The sequence below is a fragment of the Beta vulgaris genome, chromosome 3 (genome assembly GCF_026745355.1).
Source record: "Beta vulgaris subsp. vulgaris cultivar EL10 chromosome 3, EL10.2, whole genome shotgun sequence".
NCBI lineage: Eukaryota > Viridiplantae > Streptophyta > Magnoliopsida > Caryophyllales > Amaranthaceae > Beta > Beta vulgaris.
This window is the reverse complement of record NC_079204.1, coordinates 916,499-941,721: the sequence shown is the minus strand read 5'-3', so window position 1 is coordinate 941,721 and position 25,223 is coordinate 916,499. Positions and strand designations below refer to the sequence as shown.

The following is a 25,223-nucleotide window of genomic DNA, read 5'->3' as shown; positions in this document are numbered from 1 at the left end:
TGGACACTTGGACACCAATCGCAACTTACTTGCATGAATCAATAAGTTCTATCTTGGTGGGAGTTTCAGAGAGAAAAAGTATTATTATGTCGAGCCAACTAATAAGCAATTTCTTGTTTAAGATTGATTCATGTCGTCTTGAAGTGTTGAAGCTCTTTTTTGCAAGTTAGACTTTACTGTCAAATTTAATTTTACAGCACCTGCCACACAGTTCGCAGTCTAATTAACCGCTTACTGTCAATTATACTTCTAAGATAGATTGTTGATTTCGAATGGCATGAAAAGTATTAATCAAAACGAATAACTAAGCAAGAAATGCTGCTCCTGCTCATTCTAGTTAAAGCTTCCCTTGTTAAACATTCAGCAGCTTCTTGAGGATCATCTATGTGCCTGATAAGATCCACTGCCTCTTGATTCCTCATAACCTGAGTTAGCAAGATAAAAGATTCAGATAAATGTTCATCTCCATGCTTTCCTAAGCAGTTTCGTTATATTGGTTTTCTGTAATAACGTTAGAATGCATGATATGAAGTTACCTCAGAAATACCAGTACTTGCTAAGATGATAAATTCAGTTTCTGAATCTATTCTGTCAGTAACAACAATCAGTTCTGAACTGTTCATTTGCTTTCTGCTTGGTTCAGTCCCTGAATGGCGTGCTTGTATATGTACTTTCGGAATATGCATCGCCCCTGATATTCAACACGCATTTAGCCATTAAGGACAGAAGACTGATACTCCATTAAACCATCTAAGATAAGAAAACAGGAATTTTACTCAGTGCCACAAACATTGGCCTATCTGCAATCACTGACACCATTTCGACACTCTTACTAAAAACAGCCGAAAATACCACATGCTAGTGCCTAGTATATGAGGAAGTTCATGGACTGTACTAAACTACTAGCAGGATAAGATCTGGTTCTAGAATCTAGCCTTCTAGGTTGTTTCTTTAAGCTGTGATGACCATAGTGATATTGATTGTATGAAGTTGCCAAGTTTGAGTTATGTTTTGGTAAGAGTGTCAAGTTGGTGTCATTGATCACAACTACGCCAAAAGTTCTGTCACTGAGTGTAATTTTCCCGGTAACAGAACAGTGGAAGTAGACTGAGTAATACATGCCTGAAATTAATCGGCGAGGCCAATGCCTTTTTCCTCCTCTATGCTGGTGTGTTGGCCGCAACTGATGAGCCATACCATCTCTGCACACAATAGCTTTATAACTACCCATCTGAGCCATCACAAGCTTTTCCCCATTGATAACCAATGCAGATACCGAACCAAAATTTTCTATCTTCTCCAGATTATCACTATCAATCTTCTCTATTGCATTGAGGTAAGCCTTCTTCATTGTTTCTTTGCCTTTTCTTCTCACCAGAGACTAGTACAACATCAAAATAAAACTGTTAAACACATAAAAATAGGACCTTAGTTACTATACGCTTGGGTTAATATACGCTTGTTCTTCTGTATATGGCCTTATAATCCTAGGCAGCTGAAAGGAGAGATTTGCCAATGCTAGTGTCAAGAGGTTGAGAAATGAGAGGAGGCCTAAGTTAGCTAGGATGGAAGAAGTTGATTCAGTTACTTGGATCGAAGAGAGAACTCGAACTGTCTTTTTTAAGATGTGTTACTCATCACTGAACCTTATTGACACAAGACTCCCTGGCTCAGGGGCGAAGAAAGGCCTGGTTGTGAAGGGAGGCCAATTTAACAAAGAATTCTAAACATGGTTGTGGAGGGGAGTCAATTTACCAATAGAACAACTTTTATTTTCACTTTCTTAATCTTCTTAGCCTATTATAATCAGTACAACTGACCCTTCAGCAGGGGCCATGACCCTCTTAGGCCTCTACTATGCCTCGCTCCTGCCCTGGCTAAGGATCTCCTCATGGACAAATTTGGTTCAATGGTGCATTACATAGCACTAACACTCCTTCTTCAACATTGAAGTGTTATTCATTCAATGGTGTTATTCATTCAATCATTCTACTGATTGGGTTAGCTAAAGAAAGTTACCACATAAGTTGTAGGGAAATATTGAAGTGTTGAAGGGAACCTCCGATTTTTTGTTTCTTACTCTTTCCGTTAATGTTTTAGATGCTAGATATAAGACTAGCTGTTCTACTTTTCTTTTTACTGTCTGACTCAGTTAAACCACTAACTTTTTATGTATTTGCTTAACTTTGTAAGTGTCATTGTACAACTTTCTTACTTTTAAGGTACTTTTGCAACTTTTTCCATCCAATAACTTTTCTTTAACCTTATTGTGTTTTGTTTAACTAATACAACCTGACTAGGTTATAATGCACATTTGCATCATATAAGAATTAGCAAAGATTTTTTGTCCATACCCTAACTTGCTAATAAGAATACAACTGGAGAACTAAAAGGTGGAATTTTTCTACCTTTTTTCATTTTCAATCTACCATGTCTTAGGCTCTGGTGAAAGGGTAATAATATGAAAACTAACTACTTTCTCCATTTCAATTTAGTTGTGACACTTTCTATTTTAGGCCGTTTCAATTTAGTTGTGACACTTTCATTTTGAGTAATAAATTTTCTCTATCTCTCTCGTATCACATGAGACCCTTTTATTATTATCTCTCTCCTATCTAAAAATTGCGTAAAAATACGTGATTTTAAAAGTGTCACAACTAAATTGAAACGGAAGAAGTAGATAGATTGGTAATTTTGGAATAAATTTAACTGGGACTTGACTAGGAGTTCATGATATGTTCCATATTAACTAGTATTGACAATCACTAATCTAACTCAATGACTGACCCGAAGTTATTGAAAGAATCAGAATCCCATCTTACTCAAACATTGGACTTGATTTGACCAAGTAATGAGTGATCATATTATTTTGTAAATAAACCAAGTTTCACACAATGGTTTGAGACTAGTAGCATAACATAACCAAAAAAAGCCATCATGGTGACATGGTGTATTTTTTATTTTATTTTTTTGGGCCTCACTGGGAACCTAGGTAAGAAGAAGGACTTTACTGGAACAGCAGTCGAGCACCTCACGCGGGTCAGGCAGCCCAGTTACACAGGTCAACGCTTGAGAGTAAAGGGATATAAGGAAATCCTTACTCCCAAGCATAAGTAGGTAGTGGAGTTCGAACTTTTAACCTCCAAGTCACAAGGTGAGTTCCTCACCACCTCCACCAAGCAAGCTTGGAATATGGTGACATGGTGTATGTGATCATAATTTAAAGGTTGTCACATAGCAAAGGCATCATCATGCTGGTATAAGTTGATATTCATACCTCTTTGAACTTTTTGCCAAAAAGATTTGACTGCATGTAACTACTAATACCATCACCAATTGTAGCATCAGATATACCATAAAACCACAACTCAAGATTTCCCATTTCTTCTCTTTGTACAACAACACTGTCTGTCTGCTCTAATTCACTATCTTCTCCTCTCCATGATCGACCATCCACAATATGATGTCCATGTGAGATTGGCATCATCCATGATGGTTTCTTCTTAACATCATCATCATAATCATCATCATCCCTTTTAAGAAAACTCCTCAACCTCAACAGTACCTGCCTCAATTTTAATAAACATGAGTAATAATCAAATTTTAAAAGGTCGGATTTTTAAACGTCTAGGTTCTTTCTTGCCATTTTAGCACACACAAACTATTATATAGACGGTCTAATTTTAATATAAAAATAAGACAACTCAAGCCTACAATCTCCTAACAAGCTCATTTAATTTCTCTCTAACTCAACACTATTTTTAAGTATCTTGCACCATCCTAATCGTCCATTTTCTTCTCCTTCTTTTGTTTTCCTTGACAGTTTTACAGAATAAATTAAACTACTCACTAAATGAATCGAAGAATCTTAAAACTAAATAGATTAAACTGATCACTAAATAGATTAAAATGTTTACTAAATAAATTAAAACAAGACCAATTGTTTAGCATATAGTTGACCACCATGCAAAAATGTGCAATATAAATACACCATGATTCCAACTTTCTACATAAATATTTACTATATATGTTCCAAATGCCCATTTTAAATGAAATATCTCAATCTCATAACAAAATTTTGACCATAAATTACCAGCAAATAATATTAAAAATGGAAAAACAAAAATAAAAAACGTTATCACATAGAATTTTGTTATAATTGTTTCAAGTTTAGTTTCAATATGCACTTTTCATATTATTTTTTCTCTTTTACAGATACGTAATCAAATTTACATGACAATATATGAAAAAGCAACCGAAAGAACTAACCTTAAGGAGATTTTAGTTACCTACAAGACTAAAAAGAAAAATAGAACAAATAATATGTATATACAAAATTCCAAAGTTTGAATGCTTGCTACTTACTCCGTTTCGTTTTAAATGCAACAGATGAATATCCTATATCTCACAAATAATACCCTTTGTTGCATTTAAAACGAGACAGAGGAAGTATATTGTTTCTGAAAACTACAAAATTACAAAGAAAAAAGAAAGAAAATGTAATCACCTGAAACTTGAGACGTATATCTTTGAGTCTCATGGTTGAAAGCTTTGCGTGAGTGGGTAGTTGATTGGTAGAACAAAAATAGATTAAGAAGGGGAAGAGATAATTAGCAGAGAATTTAGGAATTAAGAAGATCTTCTCATGTTAACGTGTAAGTTGTGAAAGTTTAATATAAAATCTTAACGCTTTCGTAACCTTCTTTTTAAAGCAATGGTTTACTGCTTTTAATGTCACTTATTTATTGCTATAAATTTCACATTCTCACCCTTAGTTTATACGAGGAATAATGATTTCCTTTTTCATTTGAAATTAATGCTAACTTATAACAGAAAGATAATTAATCTCCATTAAAAGGTATTAGAAAAATTAAGATAGATTAACACTTTTATTTGAACTTATTAAATGAGATAATTTGGAATAGTTTGATTTATAAATAGGAGTGAGCACAATCGGATACCCGGTGGAATTTCGTAGACCTGGAATTGGCGGGTTCAAAAATTTTGGAATTGAAACTGGTCAAGCTGGGTACTAGATCCGGAATTAGGTATCCGATTGTCAGTTTAACAACATACAAAACGGGTTGATTGAGCTATAAATTCAAAAAAAAATTAAGTGGACCTAAAAACCTACTAACTTTTTTACTTAATTATATTTAAGCCATCTGACCACCTCACATATACCAAATATTAATTCCACAAACAGGATACGTGGTCCTAGACTAGTTCCACCGGATACCAATATCCATAACCAGTTATACCGGGTCCGAAAAAATACCACCCCAACTTGAAAGCATAAGCAACCGAGTCCGAGTCTCCTTTTTTGGACCCAGACCCAATTGAGTCTAGTACATGTACGAACCCATCAGGTCGGGACGGGTCTAGTCCCGGGTTCAAATATCCAGAATTTCTATTCAGCCCTATTTATAACCGTGATATTTCACCTACACCTTCAACAATCAGGGATTGACTGCTTGAAATTTGACTTTTATTATTTGTGGGTTCTATGGAAAAGAATGTGGATCATTGAGATCCTTCTACTTTGTGAAAGAAAAGAAATTGCCAAACATAAAACCAATACTAGTACTCCCACTGTTTGACTACTATTTGCTATTAATAGGTAAGGGAAAAAATAATCATGTAATATTTTGTTTGATTTATCTTGATAATATACATTTAGATTATCAACTTTCTATAATTTTTGCAAATGTAAATTTGAGATATTAATGTTTTAAACATTTACTAGAAAATATTTAAATCTTGTTTGATCGACTACAAGAAATTTAAGTTCTCATATGAATTTCCACTTACCATAAGACGGCAAGTAAATTCTGAAAGTTCTAATTGTCGTCTTCTGCCAGCCAAACAACAAAATATTTTTGCGAGTTCTTTTCCTACTGATCACAGAAAGTGCCACCCTCTAAGAAGTTGCAATTGATAGAATGGAGGAAATTTACCTAACATCACTATGTAAGTAAAACTCAACATGAGATATCAGCTTATCATACTCCAGCCCACTTTCTTACTTTCTATGAACTACAACTTTGCACTAAAACTTCCCAGGAATGCAACGACATAAAATGCACATAGAGGAATGAATGGAACCTGTAGCAACTAAGATCACAATGGTTGAAAATTCTTTAGTCACTCGCAATCACGGAACATTGTTGAAACGTAAAATGAAACATAAGGAACATACAACAAAATAAATGGAGAACAAGTTGCAAAGCCTTTAACCTGTAGATATCATCTAGATTCATTACTCAGACACGAAGTATTGGTTACACAACCAAGATTGGTAGAAATAGATTCCCCTTGCTAAATAAGAACTTCACAAAATAAATGTCTCACTCAAAATTTTTCTGATATTAAATATCCAAAAAACATAAAACAAAGACAATCGAATCCTGAATCCTAACACTTATGCAGCTTGTTTCTTCAACTTGGCAAGCTCCTGCCTCACAGCACCAGCTTTCTGCAGTAGCCAAAGCAATAGAATGACAATTAAAATCAGCACACAACATCGGCGCTATTACATATTAAATTTTCTTTTGAAACAAAAATGTTTCATATCAAGAACACATAAAGAACTTGTAAGAACCATTATTTTGAGAGCACAGAAAAATCATGTCAACAACCACAAACCTTGATCTTGGCCAACATGATCTTGAACCTGTCAAAATCGTTGAGAGCAGCTCTTCGCTTCTGGACGATCAATTTCCTACCCCATGAACTCTTCTCCCACTTGTTCTTAACATCTGCACCATCATCATAGCTTAATCAAATTCATAAAGAAAGCAAAAAAGGAATATGATATCCACAACAACAAAACATAACCTACCAGCAGCCTCCATTGCGTCAATCAAGGTTTTCTTCTTTGGTACCTTCTCGATATCAATCTTGATATCAGTCAAAGAAAGCCTCTTCAAGTTCATTTGACCCCTAATCATATCAGGAGCATCGACTAGAACCTATACCATCCAGTTACAAAGGAACACAATCAGATGTGACAACAATTTTTAGCTTCAATCAAAAACCCAGCAAAAACTACACAGCAACTAGCTATATCATGCAGGACATATACAAGTTACATGTTCAAGTAAACCCTCTGCTGTGGAGTACTCGGATACTCGGACATATCCAAGTAAGGACTCCATCTCTATGTTGAAGACTCCTAATAAAACAGCTAAAGTAAACCCTATCTCCCCTCACCCAAAATTAAAATCCGTATAACCCAATTAGCAGTGACAAAATAGGTACATTAGCCAAAAAGCATACCACTTGTATCATAAGAATTCGCCTTTTCCGATACCAGTTTGTAAACTGCAAAGGAAAATTCTAGAGGCAAATAGGGGGTTTCAAAATCAACAGCAAGAAACTTATGACTTCTTGGGTAGTAATTGCTATCTTATTAGGTTCATCGGCTATAGCTGTTCGTAGTCCACAAACCATTCCGACTGATAACAATGCTTAAAAGTTAAAAGAGCGATGTCAATTCACCCGCATTAACAACTTGCCAAATTACAAAGCAAACAAATGGGAACAAAAGCATTAAACACATCGAAAAGTTCATTACGACGGCAATCCAACTTAACATACAACCACTGATCCATTTGAATCGTTCTAATTACTATGTAAAATCATCTCCAAACTAACCCTAATCCACATTCTTAACACAATAATATTCAAAAAAAAACAACCTAAATCTAACAAAGCATGAAATAACAGTATGACAATAAAATTCACTCAACAAAATACATGAAAATGAACAAATTAAAATGAGCATTTAAAGTCGGAAAAAAGAAGAGAGAGAAAATTGGCATACTCTGTTCTGGTCAAGAACATCGACGATAACGACGAGACGGCCGTATTCTTTGCCATAGTTGACAAGACCTACTCTTCCGATCTCAACGTACCTCTTGAAAGGCTAAAACACATAAAAAAAACATAGAAAACTCAGTTTTTTCAGCAAAATCAAGCAATTAATCTACGAATTTGATGAACATGAAATCGAATTGAAAATCGCAAGAAAAAAAATGAGTTGACAGAAATGTTAGAGAGTAGAGAGAAAATCACCATTTTGGAAAATTAGGGTTTTCTCTGAAGATTAGTGGCGAGAGGATGAAGAAGAGACGAGGAGAGGAGGCAAGTAAAAAAAGATCGAAGCGAAGTAGGGTTTTTGTTAAGTTTTTATATCTGGAAATGGTTGGGTTAGGGTTTTCAGTTGGACTTGGCCCAATTCTTCTGTTTTACTTATGGGCTTACTTTGAAGAACGTTTCGATCTCTCGATTTATTTCAGTTTAATGGAGTTATTACTTACGGTTTTTTCACGAGGTACGATTTCACAATATTCACTTGGTACCCTCGTGTTTTTAACAATTCATCTGGCGTCTCTGAGATTTTGAAAAATACTTAGAGTATCATTAATGACTCACTACCGTCAACTCCGATAGGGGTGGGGGAATCATTGCGAGAGGGATAGGGTTGGGGAGGGCCGGAGGGGCTAAGGTGGGAATGGGCAGGGGTGGTGGGAGGGTTAGGTGTTAGGGTTTAGGGTTAGGGTATAGCTAGAAATTAAGGTTAATTAAGTTTTTTAGGGTTTATATTTAATATAAAGTTAACGGTAAGGTCGTGTCAGGTATTTTTCCAAATCACAGGGATACTTGGTGAATTTGGAAAACGCGAGGGGTACCAAGTGAATATTAAAAAACCTCAGGAGTACCTGGTGAAAAATTTGTATTATTTATTATTGTTTCCCTTCCTTTCTTCTTTTGATTGTGGTTAATTGGGCATGGAAGATACCCCGCGTTATAAGACTCTATCATATACTCCCTCCGTTTCCTAAAGATCTTCCCACTTACTGTTCCTACAGATACCAAGGAAAATCAAGTTGTGTGGGGGCATGGTGTGAGTAAAGTAGGAGAGAGAAAGGGGTTAAGATAAATAAACAAATAAAAAGGGGTTAAAGTAGGAGAGAGAAATGGAGTAAAATTAAATTAATAATGTAATGGTGGACCATATGATAGTGACATGAAAGGGTAAATAGGGAATTTTTTTTGCCAAATAAGGAATAAAGCAAAAGAGGGAAGATCTTTTGGAAACACCCTTAAACAGAAAGAGGGAAGATCTTTAGGAAACGGAGGGAGTAGTCTATAGATATATAAATATACTACCTCCGTACTTTTTTAGTTACACCATTTGGTTTTATGGTCCTATTTATCAACCAATTTTGTTAAGTTATCTCGCGTTATTATATAAGAAAAACATAGTCAAGTTGAGTCTTGTTAGATTCGTTTCAATGTGAGAATTTTAAATATCAAATTTTTATAATTTTTACTTACACCCAATAAGAGATATTAACGTTCAAAAGAATCATCTCGGCAAATGTGAAAAAGCAAATGGTGCAACTAAAAAAATACAGAGGTAGTAGATTAACAGATCAAATTCCCCTTTTGTTTTTCTTACATTGTTTCATCTGTTTGGCAGTTTTTATTTAATTTTTACAATTTCACTTTTTATTTATATGGTAACCTATATTAGTTTTTTTATATTTTTCTACCTCATACATTTCACCCCCCATTTTATTAATCCACCCAAAATTTTTCCACCTACCTTGTTTTTCTCTTTCCTACAACATTTTAAAGTTTCTTTTATATGTTCAAAAGCAATAGTGGTGGTTCAATATATATGCTCATTTTGTCCTTTAACCAAATGGTTGTAGTTCCTCCCATTTGGAAGTGGAAAAAGATTTGTGGCCAATCTTTTACCTTTAATAGCATGTACAATTTGGTTCTTGGGAGGACTCTCCAACTTGCTTTCCAATGAGTGAGAGAATGGAGAGTTAATTCTTAATCAACAGATGGGATCTTGGGTGTGTGGAATGATTTTCGTGAAAATATTTTATAAGTGTCTGTTGGAGGAGATATCATATGGAAGAAATGGTGAATGACTCTCTAGTGTTCCAACCAATCAATCAGTGACACATGGCACAAAGGAAAAAGTATGATTAATGGACATGGGATCATTATACGGTGAAAATTAGGACGAAGAGCTCTTTATTTAAAGTGCTTTATTGTTGTTGGATGTTTTTTTAGATATATTTCATAGAGTAGTTCGAAGAAAGAGAATGGTAGAGAGTTTATTGAAGAGTCATTACCATTGTACATGCTCTAAATGGAGCGCCCGGGGGTGAGGGAATTAGTCACTGCTATCAACAGTGGATACCTCGTTCTCAACATAAAAAAAAAACTACTGCGGTTCTATTTGGGAAAATATTTTTCTGTTACCTTTTAATGATAAGGTGCTAACATATTTTAGGTGATAAAAATGATTTTTAGTGTTTGGGGAGTAACTAAAACAAAATTCCATGTGGTTAAAATGATTTAAATGACAAGTTAAAACTTCTACTAAAATTTTGGAATTTTTTTAATTTCTTTTTATAACAACTAATTTTGTCAAACAATTAAGTTAATCAGCTACTTGTCAGTTGTCAGTTCCAGCACCTTATCAATTTCAGTTTTTATCAGTTTCAATTTATTATCAACTAATATTGCCAAACAGAACCAGAACTGATAATTGGGCCTAAATAGAGTAAAGAAGGCTATTTCTCAAAAGCATGCATGGTGTGATGAACAAATTCATATCCTCAATGTCTACGAAGAATCAACAGGAGAATAACAGAAAGTTAAATATGAAATCAGATGCCTCGTCATTCATGCTACTAAAGTTAATCTATTAAGAGATTTGAAAAGAATTGTCATTTGTCAAAGGCTAGCTACTATGGAAGCAAATTAAAGCTAAGATTATTATATATTATCAAAATTGAACTATTAATGATGCTTAGCTTAGCTTAGCTTAGGTTCTCTTCATGATTTCTCTAGGTTATGAATATCTTTAAAAATAATATTTAAAACTACAAAGGAAAAAAGAACTTTGAGAAAAGCTTAAAGTCTGCCTATAAAAACTAATTAATTAATTAAAAGTGATGTATGACTTGGGAAATTTAAAGAAGATACAGTCAGTCATAGATGCGTATATATAACGATTTATCTCAAAGAATAAGAATTAATTAGATAATGTATTAAAATCTGATAAAAGAGATGGAATGTGATCACTTTGTAATACGTACGTGTGCATGGTAATTTCTCTGAAAGATGATGTTCGTCATCTTCCTTGTAAAGCATGCATGAAAACTGAGAAGGAAAAGAAGCACAGGCCACCAAATATAAACATTAACAAAAGCAGTATATTTACCTCCATTGTCGGAGAACCAACTCAATCAAAAGTTTAAGTTGATGGTTGGAGTCCCAAGAATAGTTTAATATTCTATCACACCCCCTCACACGAGAGCCTATTAGGGTTGAATAAAGTGAGGATACAACACAGGGCTCCCTTGATATCATGTCAAAAGACCAACTCACCCAAAAGTTTAAGCTAATGGTTGGAGTCTCAATAATAGTTTAATACTCTATCCTCCATCAGCAAGGGGAGACCTTCCCATTTCAAAAAAATAAAAAATAAATAAAAAGGCAATGAGAGACCTGATTCGGTTATTTTTGGATTTAGATTTGATGTCAATACCACTAGACTGTTGGGTATATAAGAGGTCACCTGGCCTAGCTAGTTTATAAGAGTTTACCAAACTACATAAGTACAAGTTTTAAAAGAAGGAGCCATGAAAACAAATCCATACGGACTAGTGCCAAAATGGACGATATCAAACTAATAAGTTATTGTTTAATTATATACTATATGATGCAGAAATTTTGACTAACCAATGGGACGAATAGATTTCCATGTTTTGTTGGAATTTCAATTCTTCAAGAACTTTCATCGCCCCATCTTCCTGACTTCCTATCAACCAAACAACCACCTAAAACAGAAAATCATGAAAACTTATATTACCTACATAATTTCATGCATGCCAAACAACACTTTTTACTCTTTTGTAAAATGAAAATGTCACAAAACTTATTATTTTTACGAACACAATACTTGTTACATACCATATAATTATATAAAATATTATAATAATAAATGAAATTTTTTCTTACCCGGGACGACATAGCCCGGGCCTACTAACTAATTATCACAATAAACCCAAAATAATATATTATTCTGTTAATTCCTTATTTTATCGAACTTTCGAAAATTAGTTTTTTTTCTTTTTCAAAATACGGAAGGTAGATAGTAATTAGTATTATTTTTTTTTTTTGAGGGGAGTAGATAGTATATTTAATTAGTGCATAATATTAAACAATTAATGTGGGTTTATTACGCAAATTTTACTTAAATGCTCCTCCTATATTACTATTCACATATCAAGAATCTTCTACTTTGTTCTTATCACAAAAGAAGGTTCTTTTATTTTGACATCATAACTAATGCGGAGTTTGCGTCCACAAGCTGCATCTTTTCTTTGCGGCAATTTGTCAAGCATTTGGTATGCAGAACATCCCTATAGCAAAAAAACTCATTCACAAACCTCTAAAAAATTCAATTTAACTTCATACATTTCCTTCTTTGTAATTTTGCCAAAATGAATATTTCTTCCCCCACTCCAAATTTTTAACAACGCTTGTTGCCGAGTTATGCCCATTGATCTCCTTGATATAAGGTACTTCCTAGTCCGTCCGTTTTAAAATATAGTTTCTATTTTTATTTTGGGAGTCGAATTTTTAAAACTTTGACCAAATACTTTTACTAATAATGTATACCTCACCTGTTTAGAAATAGTTGCATTATTTGCATAGTGTTTATTATTTATATCTTACATTTTGATTTTCTTTGGTGTTTTATATTTTAGGAAAAACATAGTCATTTGGAATCTTGTTAGAGTGATCTCAATATATATTTTTTTAATATTAACTTTTTATAATCTTTACTTATTGATAATTAAAGATATATATTAATGTTTAAAACCATGCATCGGCAAACGTGAAAATATCAAACAGTGCAACTATTTCTAAACAGAGGAAACGTACTCATGTGAGGCTTTGTTACATTTACCACAATGCATACATTTGTAATATCAACTTTTTATATTTTTTACTAATATCAAATAGAATATATCATATGTCAAATATATATCTTGAACAATGTGCAAAAGGAAAAGGAATTATATTTTGAGATAAGGAGAGTAGTTTTTACATATTAAGAGATCTTTTTGTAATAAATCAAAAATAATATACTATCGCATTGATTATACTATTGCACTTTCAAAAAAAAGTTCGTTTTATCCTTTTCATAAAGGCAAAACATTAAATTGTAGACAGTATATAATCGGTGCGATAATAATTTTAGGTTTATTACAAAAACACCACGAGAATAGTCGCATATTTTTTGATCCATATGAGTCACGAAAACAGTATAAAGAAAGAAAGGGGGATTCAAACCTGTGACCTATCGTTCATAACACCTCATTCTTAACCACTAGACCAAGACATCCTTGGTATAGTCACATATAACTATATAAGGAGATCAATGGGTCATCTCTCGCTTGTTGCCCACCTAATTTCTAAGAGTAGTTGGAGCATGGCTAATTACATGAATGTCTCACCTAAGGCAGAATTATTCTTTGCAATATGATCATTGTTAAAATGCATGAGACTAACCTAGGCATTGTTCATTTGGACTGAAATTAATGAATGAAAATCGCGAGAGGAACTAATTTAACTGAACTGAACTAAACTGAACTGAATTTTCATTACAGAACATGTATAATGGGTAAAATTCTGAAACTGGGTTTGTTTGTTGTTATGCTTATTTCAACAATAAGTACTATCATTAATTTGACAATTATCATACAAACTGCAAACTTTTGGTTTAGGAGAATATTCTGACATAGAGAAGTTGGTCAATTTGCTTGGTGGGCGGTTTGTGAGGAATCTCAATGTGTAAGAATAAGTTGTCACTTTAAAAAGCAATTCCTACTTCCCCCTTCACAGATTATTTATTTCAAAATATTTAGATTGGTATATTCTTATCTTTCTTTGTGAAAATTATAGTAATATCTTTGCCTTTAAAATCCTGTGGTAGCTCTATATTGTTCTGCATTGCAGTCTCTGAGAAGTGGGCTGTAGGCTGAAGCTGGTGTAGCATCAGTAAGCATGGGAGAGGCTGTTATGGCAGGAGAAATTGTCAAGGAGATTAGCTTAAAGGATATTGCAAGAAAACTCGACGAATTCGCACAAGCTAGAGATTGGGAGAAGTTTCATAGTCCAAGGAATTTACTTCTTGCTATGGTAAAGTTCTTTCATCAAGTTAGTATTAGTTCATTTTCTAGTGTTTGAAGTTTGTGTTTATTATAGTTGATTTGTTGAAGAATAGAAGTATAATAAAATCATCATGGAAGTTTGTGTTTTAGGTTGTGTATAGATACGTTGCTATGTCTCTTCAGTTTACCTTACTCAGACACGAGTATGTCCACTTAGGTACTCTATTTTGGACCAAAATCGTAAAATAGACGAAATGTACATACTCGAGTAAAATAGATGGAGAGTCTTACTATCAATCTAACATCCAGGCACTTGGAGAAAGATAGATTTTATTGAGTATTGACAAGCATGCTACAAGTTTTACGTTGGTGTAAATGTTTAGCTAAGTAAATATTCTGGAATTATAGGGAGAATTTGCTTGTTTCATAAGCATAGTAGAGTTATTATGAGACTGCATGGTTGCATTTCACTGCTTTTGACAAAATTCATATGCAGGAAATCCTCTCTTGAAGGCCTAGATATTATGTTTGCCTCCTGAGATCTGTAGTGCAAAGTTTGTCAGTCATTTTAGAGATGCTCCTTCGAATTTATAACCTTCAATCATGTAAAGTCGAAACAATTTTGTGCATTTTCATAGTAGATCAAACCCATTAACAGGGGTGAAATCTGTATTTTGGTGTCATAAAATCTCTGATCTGTGTGCTTTGTTTTGGGGGGGTTGAATCTTTGCAACAATAAGAAGCTAATTTAACTGGTCACATTAGTCCTAGCAAAGTTCTGTGGAATCCATTACAAAGTTGCAAACTTGCAATTACCCATTTTGCTTCTGTTCTTCTGATGCTCGCGCTATAGCCCAACAGCTATTATGAAGATTTACTTCACTACATCCACCTTCTAGTCAAAACACCATTTTTTAAGCTAGAAGACTCTTGGGACTAAACAATTCTGTAGGTTAGGGAAAAGACTCGGATAGGATTTGAGCTAATTTGGAATTTATGCTATAAAGCCTCCTTACTTAATACATTTGAGGGTGATTTTCAATGATACTATGAGTAAATATAATTATTGACTTCTCATATTTACACTTACTATTAGTTATGATCCATGGTGTTGGGGAATGATTGCTCCTCTGGGTGTTGTCCTGTTGGCCCAGAGTACCTTATGGTCGGATTAAAAGAGCAGCATTAGTTGGCCTATGGAATCTTTGAGCCGAGCCACTTATTTAGATGACAACGAATAAAGGAAGAATTTCCTCACAACATAGGTACGGATGGTGTACGTACAAGTTCACTGTTGTATCGCGGCACATAGAAGCAGGATCAGACCTAGAAGCTATATGTGGTTAATCATGTTGCCTCGTCATACAATAACTTTTGATAAAGCGAAATCTCAGGTGACTAAGATAGTGATGTATTAACAATATTCTGTATGATGAGTAGTTACGTGGGGTAATGGAATTCAGAATCTTAGCCAATTCTAAGGTCACCCTTCCAGATTTAACAGATGAGAATTTCTTTTCATCTCAAGATTAGAAATGCCTTCTGTTTTACATTTTGTTTGTTTACAGATACCATCTTGTCAGAATAAAGACTTTGCATATCAGGAATTTTTCATTCTAATCTTAACCTTTTGTATGCTTTATACTTGTAGGTGGGCGAAGTTGGGGAGCTATCGGAGATATTCCAATGGAGAGGAGAGGTGGCAAGAGGCTTACCAAATTGGGAGGAATCAGATAAAGAGCATCTTGGTGAAGAGTTATCTGATGTGCTACTCTACCTTATCAGGCTAGCTGATATCTGTGGTATAGATCTTGCTGATGCTGCTCTTAAGAAAATGGTGAAAAACGCGATTAAGTACCCTGCACAGAGGTTGTAAGGTTGTTGCATTTCAAGTTTTGTTCAAGAATGAGATGATCAAGACATAAAATTTGCAAATGGTTTTTGTTTAGCAAATGTCTTTGTGTTTCTTTTTGCTAATCTAGCATTTGTGGCTTAATTTGTTTTATAAAAGTGCTAGTTAAAAGATGGTCTGAGTGAAATACGTGCAGAGGAAAAGAAAGCAAATGTATGCATAATGGTTATGGTGCAATAGATGCTTTAGATTATCTAATTGGTGGTCATTTGTGTGGAGTTTACTTTAGAGCTTCACTTGTAAACTTTGGATATGCAAAATGCAGAATTGCAGATCAAGAACTTAATAACTTGTCCTTGAAAACACAGATATACAAGTTGAGTTGGCCAATGAAACATAAAATTTGAGCTTTTTTTTTTTTCAACAAGTACATACAAGCAAAGAACGACGACCCACTATTATGATTAAATTAAAGGCTATTTGGTGGGATACAAGACCAGGGACACATCTGTTATTACAAAGCAAATCATTGTTAGAGTAACCATAAATTTGAGATCTACTTTGTATGTTTTCTCGTAGTTGCTCTATCTTGACGACGTCGACGTATTTGTTTTGTTTCCCTTCCTTTGAGATCCGACGAAGGTTCTTGGAACTTCACTATACCAAATACGTTGTTATAAGATAAGTTATGTAAAATACAAATAAAAAGAACGTATCCTTGTTGAATTTTTAATACAATGGTTCAAAAGAAAACAAGAAGATTTACGAACTTTAGAGTTGCTAAATTAACCTCCTAGATTAACCAATCAAAGCACTCAAACATACTGAAAAAATCCCTTATTATCGTTGTAAATCATACATGGTACAATCAAATTATTTTCAACCAATCGTTATGTTTTTAGAATTTATTTTACTTTATTTATCAATACCTAAAATCCCCTATCATTTCAAGGTTGTAAGAGGCTAAGAGGGTTATATTTCCTCGTGATGCAATGATTGCATGAGAATTCTTCCGTGAAACATGCGATTTATTAACTTTTATGACTGCACATTGAAGAACTATGGTTGCACGACATTTATTGTACATCTTCAAGCTTTCTCAACCTACTTATAGATGCTCATTTCCAACCCCCTACACAAGCAAATAAACCAAAAAATAGTCTTGGAAGTATCATATTAGTTACACGTTGATCATGTACACCCTATGTATAATAGACATTGAACTTAATCAAAGTTTGCAGAGTAAATGTAAGAAAATTTTATCAAATTTATTTTGTTTTTTTAACAATTTTTTTTTGAGAATCACACTAGGATTTCCCTAGAGATGACAATTATCCATGGGTGAGTGGATTATCCACCCACCCGCTCCGAATAAATGGGTGATCACCCGCGGTGAAGCGGCTGACTAGCGGGTGATGGATGTATCGGGTCGGATATGGATGATATTTTTTGGATCCATCACCCGCTCCATCCATCCATCAATATGAAGTTTTTGGCGGGTGATGGATGGTGTGGATGAAGTTTTGGGTCGCCGGTGATGGGGCGGATGGAGCTCCACCTGACCATCTCTGATCCATTGCCATCCCTAGGCTGACCCATACGATAGGGCCAACCTACTACATCCTTTCGAATGATGGTAGAAAACACTAAATCAGAAGAAGAAAATCAATGTAAAAGTGAAGGAGCATCATGACCCCTATGTTTCTCTTATCAAACATAGTTGTAGAATATATTAAGGATGTGTTCTATTCATCAAAATTATCTAAAACGAACTTATCAATCTACTTGAACCTAAGTTTATCTTATATTACCTTAACTTATACTTGTCAGTTAAGAGGATTAGATCTAATAAGACTTAAAACTTTTTTCTTTCCTAAAAGAAATAAGTGAAGGGAATTCATCCGTAGTTACTTCCCAAAAAGTTCCTGAATGATTTGCAATAAAGTTTTAAAAACGACTCGTGATCACAAAAATATAGACTAAAATGTTAATCATAAACCAAGTGATACTCTATATTATCATTTTAATAAAATGAAATAGTAGTATATAATTAACGGGGGCTTAGCTCAGATCTAAATACTATTCTCCCCGATTTAATTTAATCTATACAGTTACGTTTTGCACGCGTGCCAATGCAAAACTTTAAGGACATACATTTTTAGTTTTGTAATTGTAAAAATTATAAAAATTACATATTAATAAAATATGAATCTAACAAGATTACACATGAATACCAGACTATATCTTTCATTCGCATATAAATCATAAATGATTGTCAAAATGAAATTCGTGAATAGCGTAAAATATCAAAGTATAACAATTAAAAGAAACCGATGAGTTGTAAATTCTTATGAAATCTGATAGTGAATTAGGCATTTCTCAGCTCAGATCCTTCTTCCCCCATATTTCTGCACTGCTTAGTTCTTGGGATACATCACTTCTTAGAGAGAGAATCAGGTAATCACCCACTAGCTGCTTTCCCTCACACTTTGATCGATCAACATTCATTTATTACAATCCACAACATTTTAAATTGTTGTTTCTTGCTACTTTATGATTTCAAACATTCATTGATCATCATAAATTTTGGAATCTGATTCTCTTACACAACAACCCCAAAAATATTCAATCGAATTTTACTAATTTTAGTATCTACATCTTTTCATGCATCTTATTTGTTGATATTTCTGTAATTTTCTCTTAACTTAGCTTTAATTTTACGCTCTCATCTAAAGGGTATCTTCAAATTCTTTTTCTCTCCTTAATTTGACTCATATGCTGTGTTATAATTTTTAGTGTTAATTGCTGCTAATTATGTTAAATCTGATCTAATTTTAACACTGTTTTAGTGGTATGAAAAAGTTTTGGTGAATTATTATGTGGGTTTTGTTTATAAAGCTGTATGCTTTTGTTTTTAAGCTTTATTACAGGTGTTCAATTGATTTTGTTGTTGTGATTGTTTGAAATCATAATGTGTTATTGGTGGTGGGTTTTATGCTCACTGATAAAACTAGTTGATGGATGCATTGATGCTGGGATATAAGATCGATTTCACAATGATTTTAATTGGTTTAGAGGCTCTGCCTAGAGTTTTTGGCTCTTCTTTTACTGCATTTTTTGATTGCTTGAGGATACGTTGGCGGATGAGTTGTCTGATTGGTAGTGTCCTTTGCTATGGTACTAGACACGGATTGAGTTTCTACTCGGATACGAGTGTCTGACTCGGGTATTTTGTAGAAAAAAAGTCAAGTTTTTAGTTTAAAATGAAGTATCCAAGTAAAGTGTCGTGTCGGACACGACACGACACCCCGTTTTTGAGGTAAATGAAGGTGTCGGAGAATATTGGTCTTTTGAATTTCACTTGTGGGAATGGTTGAAGAAATTATATTTGGTTAGTTATGTATGCCGATATGATCACTTGTACTCTGCTGCTTTTGTATTGTTGATCAGTGTACGGTTTTGTTGCCGGTCTAGGGTGTTCATTGTTACATTCAGAGTTCCCGTTGTCTGCATAATTCGTTGCCCATATGTCTGATATTTGGACTTTTTTAGATACAGAGTTTCCAGGGTGTTAATAGACAACACTTTTAGGTCCATTTAGTAGCTGGTAAGGAAGGGTAAATTGGTGGTAAATTGATATGTAATATTGTGAAGGAAGTCCCATGTCAACACCCATGGTAATGGAACTTATTCCCCAAGTATGTGCTTTCTTCATAGAGTTCATTACTACTCAGGCACTAAATCCCACCTCTAAATTTGAATGGTGATTGAAATATATTGAAAAAACATATATATTTGAGGATGAAGAAACATTATTGTGGACATTGACATGAGACTTTCTCCAAAATGTTACCTATAAGTTCATTACCGTTACTACTATTGATAACCGCCTACCAAACAGGCTGTTAGTATTAGAAAAACCTTTTTTATGAATGCCTATCAAATGGGCTGTTAGAATTAGAAAAACTTCCTAGCGACACCTTTCCACAGTCAAGTCTTAGTAATGTGATTTCATACTTCATAGTAGTGCTTTAGAGTAATTTACGGGTTACACATTGCTTACTATTATGCTGTTGCTATGTAATTGTTTGCTGCAGATAAGGACGATATGGCAACAACTGTTTTTACCCCAGCTTTGGAAGGAATTAAGCTGGTGAAGTCAGAGGATGGAGAAATGTTAACCAAGCCTTTCTTGGATGCGTGCAAGCACATTCTGCCTGTCATAGGTCTCTATTGTGATGTCTAATTCATTATAGCGTTCATTTCCACAACAGACTTTAAGCTTTGATTTGCTCGTGCTAGCTGCATGTTTTACTTGGAATGGCCTCTATTTATCAGCTATTATGCTCCGTTTATCTGGGAATAATCGTCAAAATGTTTCAACCCCTAAAATTAAGGATATGACATTGTTTCCTTACATAGTCCTTTTTTTGTTATTACATCATTTGAACACTCTCCTCCATTACTCATTCCAAGTAAGGTTAGCGCAAAATCCAATCATAACACATTAATACCCTAATGTATTACGAAAGATGACCATTTTTTCTGGATATCCTAGAATATTGCTATATGTGAGGATTATTTCTAGATTGATGGAGTTTTGTTTAGGATTATATGAATAGAGGGTTGCTGATAATGATTACTTGAGTGAGAATATAGCTGTCTTGGAGGATTTTGCTCTTCTTATCAAGTACTGTCATTGATTAGTCATTGCCTGTTATAGTGAATGCAAGGGACGAATTTTTTATTTGTTTGTAATTTTGTCTGATTCCCTCATGTATGCAATGTATGGCTGATGTAGAGTCCTTTTTTTTGAATTTTTGCAGATAAATTTGGTGCTGCGATGGCACTAGTGAAATCTGACATTGGCGGCAATATTACGGTAAGCTGCTCTCCCTTGATACGTTCTGTTTTTCTTTACTTCTTTGGCCTCATAGAGCTTAAGCTGCTTGTTAATTTTGTTTCTTGCTGGTTTCTTTTTCCCCTGGTGTCTTGCCCCATTTTGTGGTTGCGGTCATAATTCCTATCAGGCTTTTTCCTTCTCTCCATTGGGGGGGGGGGGTACTGTGGAGAATTGGCCACTTTAGACTTGCATATTTTATGTGAGCCATTGAGAAGAATCAATAAAAGGGTTTCCAATTTTAAAGGTTGTTTTACCTTTTCCTTTGTAAGTTCTTTTCCTTCACAAGCACATTTACAGTGGAATTACCTTTTGTCGAATGTTATTTGTGATGTGATCTTTAATGTTGAAACTGTTCTGGCTACATCTATATCTTCCTCATGTTGGTATTGATCAGAATCTTCTTTGCAGAGATTGGAAAACAAGTACAACTCGGATCCAGAAAATTTTAAGTACTTGTATAGTATGGTACAGATAGAGGTTGAAACTAAAACAGCTAAAGGATCATCCAGCTGTACCAACGGTCTGCTTTGGCTAACGAGGTAGCTTATACCTTATGTGCGTATTTCTCTTTCTGTGTACTTTGTTGGCTTTTATTGTAAAGGATATGTCCGATTTCGAGTGATGAGAGTCGATGATTGCAACTTGCCATCTTTCTATTCTCCACTGAGGTATCATGGAGAGAGGCACTTGCACCTTCCTCTCTTTCTACTTCTTCATTCTAATCGTGTTCTATGGAATGCTAGCATCTAGATCCTTTCCAGTTACCTTCTGTCTAACCTGTCATTTGATGAGTACTGAAATTGTATGATCACAAATAGGATATAATTCATCTATGTTTCTTGATTCTTTTTGCAATTGGTAATGCATGACGTTGTTGTTATTGCTTTGTAGAGCTATGGATTTCTTGGTGGAATTATTTCGCAATTTACTTGAGCAACCAGGCTGGTCAATGTCTCAAGCTTGTACTGATTCCTATGGCAAGACCTTGAAGAAATGGCATGGGTGGCTTGCCAGTTCCAGTTTCTCTGTAAGTTTCGGGTTCTTAATTTACAGTTTTTACTTTCACTATTGATTTCATGCTTGATAAACTTAGAATTTTGTCTCCCTTAGAGCAATCAATTGTCAATTTGGATGGCATTCTTGGTTGTTCTAGTATATTTTCTCTCAACCAGATGGAGTATTCCATGGAATGTGATAGTATTCACATTTTTTTTATGTTGTTTACTTGATTGAACACCTGTTGTCATTGGCCTTTGCCTGGTATTTTCTATGATCATTACTTCTAATAGATGTATTAGGCTATTAGCTCCTTGTGGGAAGATTTTGCGGCTTTTTTCTCCCTTGCTCATTGATAAGTCAATTCTGCTGTGAATTGTAATTGTAGCTGTAGTCCTGTACCCAAGCTAAAGTGCCAAAAGCTATGTGCTGTATTGCTTTTCATCGAATCTGTGCTGTAATCGCAGATTGCGATGAAATTAGCTCCTGATCGGACCAAGTTTATGGAGGTGCTGGGGGGTGAGGCTGCCAAGTGCGATATTGAGCAGTTTTTGACCACTTTTACTCCACTGCTTCAACAGAACCATAAGTTTTTGGTGAGATTACTTGGAACAACCAACTATTACCGTGTTTGAATGTCTCTATCATTCTTTCTCATTTTCTCAAGTATTTAAATACTACTTACCATTTGCCGATGTTGGATTTCTTCATTATTCTTAGTTAAGGCATTAAGGGTTTCAGTAACAGTCTAGTCAGGGAAGTAAAATGTTGATAAAAAATTATGATGTTATATATAACTTTGTGAGGGTAGTCTCGTGCTAAAGTTCATGGGAATACCAGTCCAACTCCAAATCTCTCTTGCTCTTCATAATTTTCTGTAACAATGTATTACTACTTTAAACGTGATATTTAGCGGTAGTAATTGAAATTTCTGAAGAAAATACATGTTTGGCATAGAGTTTATTACCAAGTACATGACTACACGAGTTCACGACTTCCTTGCAAAAATCACATATAAATCTATTACTTCCATGTATCACCGGCTACCAAACATATGGTAAGTCTAAAACTCGAAAATGACTTGTTATTTCAGGACATCCTGAAAAAGAGAGATGTATATGTGGGCTAGTATTTAGACATGGAGTATCATAAACGCTGGTGTTTGCCTTCACAATTTTTTTTTTGGCTTATTCCCTATTTCTGATATAATTAGAAGTAATGGGAGATCTTCATTTTGCCATTTTCCTTCAAGTTGGATTTGTGTAGCTCTGATTTAATAGTTTCTGATACAAGATTAAGCACTATGTTCTGTTCTAATGTTAATCATTCTTCCATGTGTTTCAGGCTAGTGTGGGCTTGGATGACATGAAAGCTTCTTAATTCACAAAGAAACTTACATCTGTGCTGCTAAGTTAGAAACACGGTCGTTCGATCATCTACATCTCAACATAAGGGTTCACAGACCAGATATTGAAATTCCTTGTTTCTGCTATAACCATTTCTGGTGACATACTACTTGGTTTAGTGTATACTAATTAACCGTGTTCGTGCCTGGTGTTGAGGCTATATGATATGATCCTTGAAGATAATTGATGTTTTTATGACATTGCTTGTGTCCTTCAGAACCTCTTTTTGCAGCAGGTTCTTCTGCATCTTCTTCAATCTGCATGGTTGTGCACCTGTTAAGTGTTGAATATGAGCTCACTTGGCCTTAAAACCCTTAAAACATTTCATGAATGTTGTATTAAAAGAGGCTCATGGTCCTTCAACATCACTGTGTTTGTTATTGTTAGTATATTTCATTATTTTTGATTTCCTTTTCTGTATTCCTATGTTTTGTGTGTTTTTTGTTTGATGACCATTCTTCAATTTAATTTTGAAATTTGTTATTTTTCTATTATTATGTAAATGGAGATAAAGTGAAATACGTATCAATATTGTGATATTAATTGGATAAAGCACGTACGAAGTATTAAGAAGTTGAGGAAGTATCTATACCTATTATTTAATCCGAAGCACAAATCTCAAAAGGATATGTGCCCTTTTTTAATTGAGAGTGAGGATTAGTCTAATGGTTAGAGCTCTCCTTTCGGTTTTAGGAGGTTTTGGGATCGATTCTCATCCTTGGCAAGTCGGGATCCTTTTTTTTTTGTCCCCTTATCTTTATCCATCACTTTACTTCCTCCTTTGTTAATCCTTTTATACACCTCATGCAACCTGAATTATGAATTTGATAAATAAATAGCGCGCATATCATAATAACTTGTGTAATGTTCTAGTGAAAAAGACAAAACCTTCGATGATACATCATATATTTTAATTGCAAAAAAATCCTAAAGTATCTACAATTTTTTGTAATACTAAAAAAATATATAATACGTGAAATTATACATATTCATATCAATGGTTATAGCAAAAAATATTTGATGTCACGGGTTAGGTTGTCAATCCTTTCTATTTCCTAAACTTCTCCATCAAATTCAAACCTTCAACTTTATGGTTTTAATATACAAATATTACTAGATATGTACCATTTGTAAATATCTAAAATTCTTTTAAAAAATAAAAGTATATGTACCATTGGTAAATGGCTTTTTCATTGGTTTTTGGCTTTTCAATTTGGTCAAACAGTCAAAAAAAGTGTTTGGTTATTGGCTTTTTGGTTGACTGAAAAACTGGCTTTTAAGACAAAATGAAAAAGCTGCCTGGAGCAGCTTTTTGAATTGGCTTTTGGCTTATTGGCCCACAAACTCTCTAATAAACAGCCGACAACTACAACTAATTTTGTCAAATACTTTTGCAAACAATTGGCTTAAACAACCAATACATACAACCAATGCTTCCAGCTAGTCAAACAAGCCAACTAAACCAGTCAAAAGCCATCAGCCAACAGCCGATTGCCAAACAACCCCAAAAACCACTATCAAATTTATCAATCAAATAAACATGTATTTTAAAAGTAATTATCAAAAGGGGGTTGTTTGGCAATTGGCTATTGGCTGGTTTAGTTGGCTTGTTTGACTGGCTGGAACCACTGGTTATATGTATTGGCTTTTTAAGCTGGCTGTTTAAGCCAGCTGTTTACACAAGTGTTTGGTAAAATTAATTGTGGTTGTTGGCTGTTTATTAGAGAGTTTGTGGGCCAATAAGTCAAAAGTCAATTCAAAAGCTGCTCCATGCAGCCTTTTAATTTTGGCTTAAAAGCCAACTTTTGAGCCAACCAAAAAGCCAATAACCAAACACTTCTTTTGGCTAT

The 25,223-nt window shown here is 34.3% G+C and overlaps 4 protein-coding genes across 7 annotated transcripts; 2 read left to right on the top strand and 2 right to left on the bottom strand.

The window, feature by feature from the left end:
* Positions 1-141: 141 nt before the first annotated feature.
* On the bottom strand, positions 142-4,701 carry LOC104888070 (putative protein phosphatase 2C-like protein 44). Its single transcript, XM_057393238.1, has 5 exons — positions 4,508-4,701; positions 3,278-3,565; positions 1,123-1,381; positions 537-691; positions 142-425 (listed from the first exon to the last, which is right to left on the bottom strand). The coding sequence occupies exons 1-5, from the start codon at positions 4,538-4,540 to the stop codon at positions 288-290; spliced, it is 873 nt and encodes a 290-aa protein (XP_057249221.1). The 5' UTR covers positions 4,541-4,701; the 3' UTR covers positions 142-287.
* Positions 4,702-6,221: 1,520 nt separating this feature from the next.
* LOC104887919 (60S ribosomal protein L14-1) lies at positions 6,222-8,236 on the bottom strand. The gene is made up of 5 exons (XM_010672704.4): positions 8,077-8,236; positions 7,826-7,927; positions 6,842-6,971; positions 6,646-6,758; positions 6,222-6,475 (listed from the first exon to the last, which is right to left on the bottom strand). The coding sequence occupies exons 1-5, from the start codon at positions 8,077-8,079 to the stop codon at positions 6,422-6,424; spliced, it is 402 nt and encodes a 133-aa protein (XP_010671006.1). The 5' UTR covers positions 8,080-8,236; the 3' UTR covers positions 6,222-6,421.
* A 4,107-nt stretch (positions 8,237-12,343) lies between these two features.
* On the top strand, positions 12,344-16,326 carry LOC104887918 (uncharacterized). Of its 3 annotated transcripts, none has more exons than XM_010672701.4 (3): positions 12,344-12,617; positions 14,062-14,244; positions 15,868-16,326. In XM_010672701.4, exons 2-3 carry the CDS (start codon positions 14,110-14,112, stop codon positions 16,090-16,092), a joined length of 360 nt encoding a protein of 119 aa, XP_010671003.1. In that variant the 5' UTR covers positions 12,344-12,617; positions 14,062-14,109; the 3' UTR covers positions 16,093-16,326. The 3 variants fall into 3 exon arrangements, with proteins under 3 accessions (XP_010671003.1, XP_010671000.1, XP_057249442.1); XM_010672698.4 differs by having other exon boundaries at positions 12,345-12,617; positions 14,039-14,244; XM_057393459.1 differs by lacking the exon at positions 12,344-12,617 and adding an exon at positions 13,830-13,896.
* Positions 16,327-18,369: 2,043 nt separating this feature from the next.
* On the top strand, positions 18,370-23,793 carry LOC104887917 (glycolipid transfer protein 1). 2 transcript variants are annotated; one of them, XM_010672695.4, is made up of 7 exons: positions 18,370-18,525; positions 20,166-20,294; positions 20,895-20,950; positions 21,380-21,510; positions 21,863-21,998; positions 22,435-22,563; positions 23,312-23,793. In XM_010672695.4, the coding sequence occupies exons 2-7, from the start codon at positions 20,177-20,179 to the stop codon at positions 23,345-23,347; spliced, it is 606 nt and encodes a 201-aa protein (XP_010670997.1). In that variant the 5' UTR covers positions 18,370-18,525; positions 20,166-20,176; the 3' UTR covers positions 23,348-23,793. The 2 variants fall into 2 exon arrangements, with proteins under 2 accessions (XP_010670997.1, XP_010670998.1); XM_010672696.4 differs by lacking the exon at positions 18,370-18,525 and adding an exon at positions 18,668-18,804.
* Positions 23,794-25,223: the final 1,430 nt, after the last annotated feature.

Coding starts and splice junctions, on each gene's coding strand:
- LOC104888070 (XM_057393238.1), bottom strand. CDS start 4,540: ATGAGACTCAAAGATATACGTCTCAAGTTTCAG. Junction 3,566..4,507: donor ATATACGTCTCAAGTTTCAG/GTGATTACATTT, acceptor AAATTGAGGCAG/GTACTGTTGAGGTTGAGGAG. Junction 692..1,122: donor GCCTCGCCGATTAATTTCAG/GCATGTATTACT, acceptor GTTGAATATCAG/GGGCGATGCATATTCCGAAA.
- LOC104887919 (XM_010672704.4), bottom strand. Junction 6,759..6,841: donor TGACGCAATGGAGGCTGCTG/GTAGGTTATGTT, acceptor ATGATGGTGCAG/ATGTTAAGAACAAGTGGGAG. Junction 6,476..6,645: donor TCATGTTGGCCAAGATCAAG/GTTTGTGGTTGT, acceptor TGGCTACTGCAG/AAAGCTGGTGCTGTGAGGCA.
- LOC104887918 (XM_010672701.4), top strand. CDS start 14,110: ATGGGAGAGGCTGTTATGGCAGGAGAAATTGTCAAGGAGATTAGCTTA. Junction 14,245..15,867: donor GGAATTTACTTCTTGCTATG/GTAAAGTTCTTT, acceptor TTATACTTGTAG/GTGGGCGAAGTTGGGGAGCT.
- LOC104887917 (XM_010672695.4), top strand. CDS start 20,177: ATGGCAACAACTGTTTTTACCCCAGCTTTGGAAGGAATTAAGCTGGTG. Junction 20,951..21,379: donor ACATTGGCGGCAATATTACG/GTAAGCTGCTCT, acceptor TCTTCTTTGCAG/AGATTGGAAAACAAGTACAA. Junction 21,999..22,434: donor TTGCCAGTTCCAGTTTCTCT/GTAAGTTTCGGG, acceptor CTGTAATCGCAG/ATTGCGATGAAATTAGCTCC.